The sequence below is a fragment of the Centrocercus urophasianus genome, unplaced genomic scaffold (genome assembly GCF_019232065.1).
Source record: "Centrocercus urophasianus isolate 14NV4802_14NV808 unplaced genomic scaffold, USGS_Curo_1.0 seq_34, whole genome shotgun sequence".
Classification (NCBI taxonomy): domain Eukaryota; kingdom Metazoa; phylum Chordata; class Aves; order Galliformes; family Phasianidae; genus Centrocercus; species Centrocercus urophasianus.
This window is the reverse complement of record NW_024884911.1, coordinates 3,766,102-3,779,462: the sequence shown is the minus strand read 5'-3', so window position 1 is coordinate 3,779,462 and position 13,361 is coordinate 3,766,102. Positions and strand designations below refer to the sequence as shown.

The following is a 13,361-nucleotide window of genomic DNA, read 5'->3' as shown; positions in this document are numbered from 1 at the left end:
GCTCTGCTACAAACACAACTCCATGACTGCTTGAAAGTGATCACATCGCACCCACGACAGCATTTCATTCCTATAGTCTCTCCCACTTCTTTGTCCCTATCTATGACCTTCTGAGTACATTGGGAGAGATACCATCTATTGCAACTCCTTCAGAAATGCTACCTGCGTCCTGTTCAGCTTAGCACACAGGCATGAGCTTGCCCCTGATGCAATTGAAGTTACTTAATGTTCCTAAGGTTTTGCTGTGGTTTGGTTCTGTTGGGGTTTGGGCAGTCATGGTGGTGCACACACCTCAATCAGATCATCACAGAGCTGAGCTGCAGCCCCACGTGTTGGGAGGAGATCACACTGTGACACCCTCAAAAAAAAGGGGTGAGATTAAAATGAAGATTCATGATTTTTTATTGATGTATCACGAGGGGTTTTGTTGTTCTTTTCATGTTTTCGACATCTTTAAGAACGTTGATATTTTTAATCAAGCCTAGAGATCAAACGTTCAGCTGCAATTTGCAAGAAAAACCCAGAAGAGCAATTAATTAAAGAAGTAGACTCCCTGATTCATTTTGCCCACAGTAGCATTGTCTTTATTACTATCCAAAGAATAGGACAGAGACCCAAGGCTGCCACCATCACACAACACATTCACCTGCACTGCCAATGAACAGAGCCAAGCACTAAATGAGCTCTCGACTTAAAATACTACAGCTCTACAACAAGAAACACTTCTCAACCATTGCCATGGTCAAGGTGGAACACTCCCTAATGGCCTGTTCTGGAGACAGAAGAGATTTCCTCACCAAAAGGACTGGGCTACTATCCTCAGAGCAGGGCTCATCCTGCAGCAGATGCTTCTACTGAAGGCAGGCAGATTCAGCTGCATGAAGGGAGCTTGCTCACAGTGGATAATTATATCTTGAGCATTGATCTAGTGAACTGCACTTATAGAGAACACAGACAAGCAATAATGGGAACACCAACCAGCCAGTTGACTCCAGAAGCCAATCGTGAATGTCAAGTATAGAGCGGTGGAAAAGGCAGTTCAGGAGTTGGCTGGAGCCTAGGTGGTAAGGAAGAGCAAAAAACAAAACTGCAGTGACTACTCCAGTTCTGGGCCATTAAATCAGCAATCAATACTGCTGCACCCAAAGGGCGTTTCAAACAACAGCAAGACCTGACACAGTGAGAAGTCAGCATTTTAGAACCCCTCAGGCTGAACACCAGTTACACCTGTAGTCATCACTTCTGTCTTTCAGGCACTTCGCTGTTTTATTTTAAATTTAGTAGAAATCCTGAAAGAAATCCCTAAGGCACGTGGTTGCATATTTTGGAAAGTAGAAGCACAGCAAAGATTGCCAAGCATGGAATTTTTCCCTTCCTCCAATATGCTTATTGAACATGACTGTAAGAAGTCTGCAAATACACCAGGGTACAACTTAAAAGCTTTCATGAAACATTTGTCTAAGAATCACAGCAACCCTACCAGTTCTCCTTGCTCCAGTTGGTGCCTTTGGCCTCCATCACATGGAAGGTGTACACGTGGCGAGAGAGCCCCGAGCTGTTCATTTCACTCTTATGGACGACTTCTCCATGGATGACTATGAGCCCACCTGTTTGGAAGAAACACCCAGACTGCTTTTTTTCCCAGTCGTGAGTGCTAAATTTGACATAAGGAAAGTACAGCTGTTGAAATGCAATTGTGTTTCCCTTCTCTGAGGTGCTTCTACCTTTGCTTATGGGCACAGGTACGAACTTGCTGTCATCGTAGGCCGGCTCTGACCCTACAAATTCCACACACGTCGAGGCACCTTGGGCTGCACGCACCATCCTGCGGGTGATCCCACCTGCACGTCCACAGATAAGCAAACATCCATACAAATGAAAATGCCAGCTCTGTTTTGTGCAAGCCCAGAAACACTCTGTGGTTCCTTTTGGCACTTAAAGGAACAATGCTGCTAATGTATTCGATTCTTTCCTTGGTGATTCGGGGATTTTTCAGCATGCAAAGATTTGGGATTTTCCAGCTGTAGCAGAAAGTGAGAATCAGCTGTGTTCTGCTTCCCCTCCTGGCTCTGTGCATCTCAACGCAGCCTGGTAGGAACACGATGCTCAAACACTCATGCAAAACCCAAAACCAAACTGTCATCCATGTCTTCTTCCTGACAGCATAATCTGCTGTCAGAGCACAACCTACTCCAAAGTGTATGAGGGCTGAGTGATTTAAAACATCAAGAGAGCTGTAATTACCGAGTAAATGCTTAGGTGAGCAGCATTGGAAGTCAAATAGTATGTCCTAGAGGAAGAGAAAGGCAGGAGACTGCAGAAATGATGCTGTGGTGGTTGGGGTGAAAGAGGAAGTTAGAATATTGTCAAGAGTTAAGAGGTCATGGGCATAGGGGGAAAAGAGCATCCTTGTGAATGGGATGCAGCTTGGAAAAGAAGCAGTTTTGCAAGCAGGAAAAAAAAAAAGAGCAATGGTTTGTTAGTGCATTCTCACTCCAGAGGGCAGAAGGAGAATTACAGTTTGCAGTCCAGGTGACAATGAACCTTTTCAAAGCTGCAGTCAGAAGTACAGAAGGAGCACCGACAGGTGGCAATGGCACGTATCACCACAAGAAGAAAGAGGTCAGTAGTTCCAGACCTTCATTGCATTAAGAACCTGAATCTCAGAGCCTGGCAAAGAAGAGCCTGTGTTGCAGGGTGATGTTCTGAAACAGCACAAAAGATGCAGGGTGACTGCAATGGGCCTCACCCTCACAGGTTCTGGAGTAAATACAGCACCAGGAGGGCTGCCTCTTCACCCTATAACCCTGGTTTCAATTTAAAACTAAGCACTGTCAGCCATGTACAGTAAAAAAAAAAAAAGAAAAGAAAATATTGCTATATTAAGCTCTGCTGGAGGAGTGGCCACAACTTACTGGTGTGGGAGCCAGGAATGAACCACAAGCAGCCATTCTCCTGGGTGGCATCCTCCAGTGCAATCCAGAAGCCCAGGACCTTTCCCAGGGGCTCCGTGTGCAGGAACGTGGCATCCTGGTGTGGTGTCACTGTGATGAAAAGCAGCAGGGTCAGAATCTCAGTGTGCCTGGGGCCAGCACTGTGAGGTGGGGGCATACATGGTGCTCCTCAGCCTGCCCTGACCACCCATCGTGCCATGGAATCGCTTGAGGTAGCAGGGACAACTAAAGGCCATCTCCCTGCAGCCCACAGGGACACACACAGCAACATCAGCACTCACAGCCCCATCCAGCTGTGATCTCAGGCATCTGCAGGGACGGGGCACCACCACCTCTCTGGGCAGCCTGTGCCAGCTTTACCTGCTCACAATCCTTTCCTGAAGGACTACCTGTGCTGTAATACAGAGACACACGAAGCTCACCTTCCCCACCGATGCCGGGTTGCTGCAAGGAGAAGGGAGACACGTGAGGAGGAGTCACACTGGCTTCACTCCTGCCATGGCAGGAAGGCTCGCAGCCATACCTTGAAGATGTACATGCTCTGCACAACCACTGGTCTCTCAAGGCCTAGTTTTCTCCCCAGTTCCTGGAAAGAAACTTCCCAAAATTTACATTTGCTGCTTCCTGCACACAACAAAGCGCTATTTTCTATTGGTATTCTGTCCTTTTACGTTCGAAAACTTTGTACTTAGGAGTCCAGAATGCTCAAGTTGACCATCCCATCATTTGGTTTTCTGTCAGACAGCTCTATCAGCTCAGCTTACCTGCACCTTAGAGGAGTGAGTGATCTGCTTGAAGACAGGATCATGAGCGTGCAAGGCTAAGGGGAAAGACAAGGCTCAGGGTGAAGGTTTCAGTAACAGAAGGGAGCCCAGAGGCTGGCAGCAATGAGGTGCAAAGAGCACAGCCAAGCAGCCAGGAACTTCCACACCCCACCCCCAGGAGAAGATCATCAGCATCACTCCATTCCTGGAGGTGTTCCAGAACCGTGGAGATGCAGCACTACAAGACGTGGCCAGTGGGGATGGTGGGTGGATTGGGCTTGGGAATCTGAGAGGGCTTTTCCAACCTTAATGTCTGCCCGAGGTGACACAGCCCTTCTGAGTTAATACAGTCCTCTTTAGAAGACTAAAGAGTGAAAAAAGTGAGTGTTGTGATGAAGCATATTACACAGAACATACGGAAATGCAAAGCAAAAAGAGATGCAGCTCCCCCTCTTGCTGATCAGGCCCAGCAAGGACTGCCACTGAACAAGGGACGAGGAGAGATCCCATTAAAAAGACTCATTATGGAGAATCAATCAGAGAGAAGGTGCTGAGGCAGCAGGGGACAGAATTGTTTTCACTTCCCAGAGGAAAAGTCAATGTAACAGAGCCCAGCAGAGGCTGCTCTGCGCAGGGGTGCTGAGAGAGCTCCGTATTGCATTTCCAAGCTCAGTGACGTTCAATCTGAACAAAGTTCAGGGGAATGAGCTGAATCCTGCTCTTATTTTCCACGTATTGTTTGAAGACAAAAGAGATTCAAACCCAAGTGGGGGGCTGGGAGAGAGGTAATAGGGCACAAACTGAAAGCAGAAGGAGATAAGAAAAGATGCTGCAGTGAGAAAGGAAGAAAACAGCTGAACTGTGCAGAGAGCAGGAAACAGTCTGAGCCATGTGCAGTGGGAGCAGTTCAGTGGGAGGTTGCTCAAGCAATCTCTGACCCCAAGAGGTCTGAGGGCTGAAGTCCAAACCTTTGCACACCAGTAACTCAGTGCTATGTGCAACCAAAGAGCCTCCTGGAAGCGTTCTTTGGGTTTTGTTTTGAAAGGTTTATAGCTGAGAACTTTGGCAGCAGAGAGTGAGGAGCTGCACAGAGACATCTGCAGAGGCAGTGACGGAAAGATGAGGAAAAAAGTGAACTGATGAGCTGAAATTGAGATTAATTTAATACGGGAGAGGTTGCAAAGGAAGGAGTTGCATGAGGTTTGCAGTGTTTGGGGCACAGTGAGAAACAGAACAGGGACAAAGCCACTTCTGCTCTCAGGAAGGTTTAGATTTAGGAGACTAAAGAGGGTGGCTCTGAAAAAATCCCAGTGCCTAAGAACTGCCTCCCTTTTGCCCATCCTTCTCAAAAAACAAAAAGATCAATTGAACGTACCATGGCCAATCTTACTGACAGATTTCTCCTTTGCAATTAGGAAGTTGCCTACAAGACAAAACCAGATTTTAATATGTTTAGCAAAGCAGGGATGGTTGCAGAGTTGGAACCTGGCCCTGCCTCCTCACGTTCCCTTGACTGGGTTCGGGGCTCACCTCTCTCATCCAGAACACCTTTCTCAAAGAAGAACCTGACCTTGTCTCCACTGGTGAGGAAATAATCCGAGCTGCCCTGTCAGAGAGAAGAGCCCAGTAAAGACAGCATCATCATGAACACACAGCCAAACCTTCAATCACAGATAACACTCACCTGCATCTTTTTCCCACCAAGCAGCAGCAGAAACAAAGTACAGTTAACAGAAATCATTCCTACAAATACTGAATGCATTCTTTCAACATTAAACCTCTTGGCACTCCCTAGGACTCCAGCCTGGCACACACGGACTACCAACAAATACCAGCAGAAAGCTGGGAAGCCAATGCCTTCCTCCTTCTGTCCCAGGGCAGCATGGGACCAGCCCTGCCCTGCAGGTACCTGTGCCTGGAGCTGCTCCTCTTCCTTGGTGGAGAACTCAGTCCGGCAGTGTGGTGGCACCTCCATCCCATCTAGGATCCTCTGGATGCTGCTCCTCATGCTGTCACACTCCTCTGGGCTGAAGAAGTGCTCCAGGACGAGGAAACCATCCTCATGGAACTGAAAGGGGGACACGGGGTGGCTGCCCTCCTCCTGGGCTATTTCTGATATGTTTCTCTTTCATCCACAAATGACAAAACTGAAGTGTTGTTCTTTTATTTTTAAAGTTCAAGAGGGGCATTACCAAGAAAGATCAGTCCTTAAACAGGCTCAGATCCCATAGAATTAAGAGGAATACATTTCACCTCCCTACCCAGAAACCAGAGTAGATAGTATTGCTGAGTCTTCATGGTTTAAGGATATCTTAGCTACATGAGCAACAACACCTAAATTACATATACTGCTAAAGCAAACAGAGCACTCATTTCCAGATTCCAAATAAGGAGGAGATGCCTTTACAAGCTAGAAGGAGAAAAAGTGATTTTCTCTAAGGGAAAAATCCCTGGGTGGCTCTCACGGTTGACTACACAATCCTCTATGAAATGAGGCGAACTCTGCTGGCACTGCTTCCCTATATAGAACACCACGGGGATTATCCTCAGGGACAGATCTCAGCCTCGCAGTGGCAGCTGAGCAGGAATCAGAAGGACACCGAAGAATTCTCAGAGGAGCTCTGCAGGGCATACAAGCCCTCCGCAAGTTTGCACCCACAGCGGGTTTCCAAGGCTCAGAATGAACAGCAGTGCACGGAGCTGAGCAGAATACAAAGTGTGTGCAAAGCAGATCTCTGCCAGACCTGAGCACTGGTTCAGCACGGAGCGCCCGTGCCTTGCAAATGGTGCAGGTATGTTCCCTGCCTGCTGCTCCCTTACCTTCTGCATCTGCTGTTGGGTCACAGACGCCATCGCAGTCCCACCAGCACGGCTGTGCCACCTCGGCACGTGACCCTTGGGCAGCATGTGACAAATGCAAGCACAGAGCCAGCACAGCCACCTCCTGCTCTGACCTCTCCGTGGCTGCTGGCTCCCAGTGCTCAGTGATGGAGCTGTGCTCCAGCTCTCGGTGCTGCTATACGGAAGCGTTTGTTCTTTGTGATCACAATTTGCTGCTTAGCCCCAGGGAGAAATGGCTAGTTTAATAACCCAGATCAAAAACTTGTAAACACGGTTGTAAATTAAAGAAGCAGAGTAAGATTCAGGTAGGATGAAAAGATCAAGGGCCACCGAACAGAGAAACAAATGCACAAGCAGTCAACTCAAACTCCTGCAGAGTTCCCTTTGCTCAGCCAGCAGACCCTGCCCTGCCAGGAAGGAGCCCAACCACCAGGAGGTGACAAAGATGAGACCAAGGGGTGCTAAAGCTGAAGGGCTTCCACCAGCAATTCAGCCATATTCAGAGTCACCGGCTGGTCTCATTCACAGCTGCTGCTGGGAAGGAGGTTGTTTCCAAACACACTTGGCTAGCAACTGAAAATCCATCTGAAGCAGGTGGTGTTCAGGAAAAAGATACCTTATTCTGTAAGGGAAACCCATTCAATTCAACCCCCCACCCTCCTTCTTTGTGTTTTATTTTTAATGAAAAGAGAATTCAGGATTTTCACTAGAGAGCATCTCATTTTGAGCACAGAATCATAGAATCTCCCAGGTTGAAAAAGACCTCTCAAATCCCCAACCCCAACCCACGCCCTCCCCCATGCCCACTGACATCCCTCAGTGCCACATCTCCAAAGCTCTGGAGCACCCCCAGGGATGGTGACCCCACCATTCCCCAGGCAGTTGTGCCAGTGCAGCACAACTCCTTCCAAGAAGGAATGTTCTTACACCCAACTTGAACCTCCTCAGCACATGAGGCCATCACCTCTCGTCCTGTCGCTGCTACATGGGAGCAGGTATCTATCCATCTATATCTCTAAAAAGAAAACCATCAGATAGTTCTTCCCTCTTGTTTAAGGAGCTTCTCCAGATGACGAAGCTGAGCTGTTCTGAAGAATGCTGTGTAATCAGTAGGAAAACGAAACAAAGACAAGGCAACACAGCCAGCCTACTGCAGCTGCTGTCTGTAAGGCCATGTCCCTTACTCAGGGGGAGCCCTGCTTGGGGAGCAGCAATCCAGACAAACACTGTTTGCACGCATTCCCATACCCTTCCCCTGTGTTACTGAGGTCATTCATACCATCACTTCTCATTTCCAGTAATCTTCTTCCAAGCAATTTAGCATGCCATCTTCTCCACTCCCCATCTTACACATGTGCTGACTCCAGAAGCCACTCTAGTTCACACGCACGACAGCAAACCACAGCTTCCCTGTTTATGGATTGCATTGTAAAAAAGCACTCCCAACAGCAAAGCAGGGCATGGGGAGTGCCAGCAGGCAGTCACACAAACAAGGGCACAACCACAGTGGCTACAGGAGCAGTTTGTTCTCAGGAGCCTCCCAGCCCTTCTACCTTCCAGGCACACTCCTATTTTGAGGCTGAGGCATTTCCAGAAAGAGGAAAACCAAACCACCACCCCCACATAACGCCCCCAAAAAAGCGAACAAAGGACATAAATATCTTCTCTTCCCATAAGTTTAAACAAGGAAGTAGTGAGGGCTCAGACAAAACTGGGAAATCAGCCCTTTTCCCTTCTTCTCCCCACCTCAGAAGCCTCAGAAACAGAAGAGTTCCCTACTGAGAGCACTCTCACTGTTATCCACAGTCTGACACAAGTTACTTTCTTCATGAGTTTTCTACCTACTGGTTTTTGGTATGGTCAGGCTAGAGAACTGTATGTAACAAACCTAAATCATAGCTCCAGTAACACTGGGTCTTCACTCTACGCCTTAGTGAGCTACACAGAAAATTTGGAATTATCTGGATTGCATTTTTCCCAGCAAAAACATCAGTTCTTCACCCCAAAGCTCCTTTCCATCCCCATACTCCCGTTCCCTAGGGATCCAACAAGCACCACCAGTTCTCTGATGGCTCCTTTCATTCTTCCCTTTTGCTCAGTGACTTGAGGTGCTGGTGACCCCTTGCCAGAAGGAAGCCCCAGTCCAAGAGAGCCTTAGATGACAGGAAGCGTTTTGTCCTCTCCTTTCTTAGCTCAGCCCTTCCAAGCATTCCATTAAAAACTTAATGCCAATAAACTGTGGCACAGAGCAGCGCCTTCCACCACTTCAGCTCTGTGTCACTGAAGTAGGTACAACGTCACTGTGGTCAAACAGCCTCAAAGGAAGCAAGGGAAGGCAGGACACAAGAGAAATACCTTTCTCTATAACAAATGAGTTGCACAGAAACTCAAACCATCTTTGAAAGTTACAGGCTGCTACCAGCAGCTGGCTGAAGGCACCATTCCCATGGCAACAGGCAGCATTCTCCACTGCCTTCAGTCCCCATCCTTCTCCTAGGGAAAGAGAGAGCAAGATGCACGCTGAAAAGCCAGCGGAGTTTCTACAGGCAGACAATCAATGCTCCAACAGCCTGTATTGGCAGTGTAAATTGTTTCAACCCTCTGTTAAAGCGATGGTAAAGTGTAAGGCAGTCCAGGCCTCAGCAGAATCTCTGTACATCTACTTTGTTTTATTCATAAAGAAATGCCATAACCCACACGGGCTGAAGCGATGAGTAAAGCAGCAATCCCACACAACAGCAGCAATCATTAACATCTGTCTTCCGAGAAGCGAGGCGGCCAGGGGCGAAGCGCCTTCACACACAGCCAAATTAAAGAAAGCAGACATAAAAGGAAAACGCAAATTAAAAAGTTAAACTTTTATTCTGTTAAAGTGTCCAGTCTTACACATCTCTCAAGAGAAAACAATAGCAGCCTTCGGTGCTTACGGTGGAGGTGCTGCTGATCAGCTGCCCGAGCAACCCTGCATACAGAGCGAATGTCAGCAATGTTACACCAAGCACAGGTCCTGCATGCCAAACCACAACCCTGCGAGCGCATCTACAGAGCAGCAGGGAGCCGTGTCCAAGCTGTGAGTAGTGCCTTACTTAAATGGATGCATCTGGCAGCTGTAGATGACTCAGGCCCGTTAGCCCCCTTCTCATTAAGTTCAGCCTGGAAAAATTCTCCCTATTGTCCAATGAACTTCCTTTAAAGGAGAGATAGGAAAGAATGGAAGGGTATTTCCAGACATTCCAAATTAAGCCTTTGTGTGAATGCACGCAGAGTTCACCTTAGTTTTTGGGGTCCAACAGTTCAAGCGTAGTTACTTTTGAAAAGGGATTTCAGATGAAATTTCTGGAGGATTTCACACCACCACCAACATTTTAACATTCATCTAACACTGCAGCTGGAGGGATGGAAAGGGTTCAAATCTATCAATACTCTTGTCCAGTTCTGCTTCGAGCACTGTTACAATGCAGATAGACAGGAAAACATTTTGGCACATTTTTATTAAGACTACAGAACCCATTGTGTGGCCAAACAGCAGTAAAAAAACAAACCATTTTTAAAATGCAATAAAAGGAAACAAATCCAAACAAAATCTAAATGATAGTTTTCCCATTTAGTATTCACACAGCCTTATTGAGGGCAGCATTTCAGAGCAGATGATGCTACCACTTATGGTACAACCTTGGTCTTCAGTGAGAAAAGTCACACCAACATCTAAGAAATCTCTCCATGCTCTCCACAAACAAAAAGAGAAGAACCAGAGGGAACAGCTGGCTTCAGGCAAAGATAACACTGCACGTGCACTAAAAGGAACGATGCCTCAGTGGAGAGTTCACCTTAATGTGCCTCTAGAGAAGGCACAGCTATCAAGGAAGAAACTATTCCTCCCCTGAAGGACTGAAAATAAATCGAGAAATCAAATAGTGAAAGTCCCTTTCTAAAATGGAAAAAGGTAAGGAAGGGAAATGATGTCACAACTGTTAAATGGCATCCTGGGGTGCGTCAAAAAGAGCATGGCCAGAGGAGCAAGGGAGGTGATCCTCCCCCCTACTCTGCCCTAGTGAGGCCTCACCTGGAGCACTGGATCCAGTTCTGGCCTCCCTGGTACAAAAAAGACAGGGATCTCCTGGAAAGACTCCAGCAGAGGCCACAAAGATGATAGAGAGCCTGGAGCATCTCTCAAGTGAGGCTGAGTGAGCTGGGCCTGTTCAGCCTTGAGAAAAGACAACTCAGAGGGGATCTGATCAACATCTACATCTATCTAAGGTATGGGGGCAAAGGGACAAGGACAGACCCTTCCCAGCTGTGCGTGGTGACAGGACACGGGGAAACAGCCACAAACTGAAGCATGGGAAGTTCCACACAAACGTGTGCAAGAACTCCTTCACAGTGAGGGTAACAGAGCACTGGACAGGCTGCCCAGGGAGGCTGTGGAGTCTCCTTCGCTGGGGACATTCAAGCAAAGGCACCTGAATGCCTGCCTGTGCAACCTGGTCCTGTGAGCCTGCTCTGCAGGGGGGTGGATTGGTTGACCTCTAGAGGTCCCTTCCAGCCCCTACAGTTCTGTGATTCTGTGAAATCAGTAACAGGTTTTACGTATCATCTCCTGCAAAGGATGTGTCATTGTTCTGAAATTCCTAGAATCGCGTTAGAAAAAGAAGAGGGCTTCGGTGTGGTTCAGCAACAGAAAGCCACTACATACTATTTGTGGTAACAACACCAAGCATCTGCTTTAATTAAAGTGAAATTAGCTAAGTGGAGTGTAGAAATGGTAATAAGAGAAATAAAAAATGAGGTAGGACATTCAAGAAGTGACAATTAATACCAAAGAACAGCACATCACGACAGATACCTGTAACAGCTTGCATTGGGCTTATGTTTCACCATTCAGACTGATGGAGTGACTTAATTCCCACTGCTGAGTTAACTAGGGACCAAAACAAGGTCAGAAAACAACTCCAAAGAACAACTTCATCTAACATTCCAGTGCATAGTTTCAAAGATACAGCAAATTTTAACACATTTAATAGGTTTGGTACCACCCACCTTACAGGTGGTTCAAATAATCCATTGTAACTTACTACTTTTTGGGGCAGTTGGGAGTGAAAGGTAGAATTCTGTTTACTAACCTCCAGTCCTAGCATGGGGTGAGCATGCTCAAGATCAACAGGGGGTCCAAGAATTCATTCAGCTCAGCAGTGCTATTAAGGAAACTGTTTTAATTCAAGTTGTTTTGTGATTTAGCAGCTAATAAATCTGTTTTGCTACCAACTAGAGTGCTTTGAAAAGACAGGTCAGGACAAGAAGACACTGACCTGCTGATTGTCTGCATAAGGTGAGCTTTTCTTCCTGAACGTGCAGATTTATGTCAGAAAAAGCAAAGCTTCAGTTTGACAGAGATTGAAAGAAAAATTATGATATACACTGACTGAACACTTGCAAATGAGGAAGGATTGTTGATGTAAGCCCATCCCTCAGACTGAGCAATCCAGGCAGGTAAGGGAAGTTGAGTGAATCACCCTGCTGTGGGGTGAGCTTTACAGGAAGTCCAAGCTGTAAATGTGTTCAGGACCTCACGTTTTAGAGCCTATCATTTAAGTTTTAAAGCTTCCTCCATTTCATCACATGAAACTGATACTATGAAATCACTATCTCTTCCATGGAAGACCAAGAAGCACACGTCAGGAGCAGGTAAATATTGCTGTCTTCCAGAATGGTAATATATTTTTGTGCCACCTGCGTTTCTGGTACAAGAAGCTATCAAACTACTTAGCTTTCTGAGTGGCAGCTTTGAGATACCTCAAGCTCTAACAGCCAAGACTGAAAAACTGAGCTTTGAATATTGAAAAAGGAGCAAAAAAGCTAGTGTTTCCATGCATGATCAATACTGGCCTGTCTTAAAATTGCTTTGTAGACCTCAGGCATAGGGCAGTTTCTACTCAGCAAGCAGCAGAAGTATAGCTGTCATTTGATAAGAAGTTAGAGGCTCACTTCTAGCACAATAGCCTATTGTCCACTTCTCCTATGGATTCGGCACTGAGATACATAGCAGAGCTCAGGAGATGTGCAAGCTTCTAGAAGCACTGCAGCATAAAAGCAGGAGCTGCTTATAGAAACTTTTGGCCTAGCTGCACAAAGCTTAGTTGTATAAGTGACATCATACCTCGAATCAAGAGTTAAAGCATTCACCTGCAGTGACCTAGACACACAGGAGAAAACTGTTCCTGTAAGCTAGGTTAAAATCCTACGAGGTACATTGCCCTTCAGCCCTGTCTAGCCTAAAACACACATGTTGTAAACAGATTATCCAGTGGCCTTGAATACAACACAGACTTCAAGTCTCTCAATTCAATTGCCATTACTCTCCAGCAATCTTTTGGCACAGAGTAAGGAAGAAAACGAGGTTTCCTTTGCCATCCAAACAGCCCCTACAGCCACCATGAGAAAGTGCCTGGAAAACAGTACTGCTGTAGCTAAGCCTAAAGCCATTCCTGCCTTACTCAAGCAGCAGTAAGTCTACCTTACAATTCCTGTCCCACCAATTCAAAATGCTTGTGTGCATGAATCCAATCCAAAATGCATCAGCACCAACACTCCTGAGCACCAGTGCTTGCTCTGATGCAGTGCATTTTGGATTAATGTTTCCCATCAATTTGGCAGTGGCTCCAACTCTAACATAATTTGAACACTAACTCTGTTAGAAACAGTGCCTTGCCTTCCAGATAAAGAAAATTATATTATTCCTCTGGACTGTTTAAAGCTTAACAGTGAACTAAGGGAGGCAGAATTTACATCTTCCTTAAAAGCAGTT

General features: G+C 46.6%; 1 protein-coding gene across 1 annotated transcript; it reads right to left on the bottom strand.

Annotated features, from left to right (window-relative positions):
- Positions 1 to 919: 919 nt before the first annotated feature.
- Positions 920 to 6,588, bottom strand: PHYHD1 (phytanoyl-CoA dioxygenase domain containing 1). The gene is made up of 11 exons (XM_042830989.1): positions 6,539 to 6,588; positions 5,628 to 5,786; positions 5,249 to 5,324; positions 5,094 to 5,141; positions 3,719 to 3,774; positions 3,478 to 3,540; positions 3,377 to 3,398; positions 2,916 to 3,044; positions 1,725 to 1,841; positions 1,481 to 1,607; positions 920 to 1,057 (listed from the first exon to the last, which is right to left on the bottom strand). The coding sequence occupies exons 1-11, from the start codon at positions 6,569 to 6,571 to the stop codon at positions 1,012 to 1,014; spliced, it is 876 nt and encodes a 291-aa protein (XP_042686923.1). The 5' UTR covers positions 6,572 to 6,588; the 3' UTR covers positions 920 to 1,011.
- Positions 6,589 to 13,361: the final 6,773 nt, after the last annotated feature.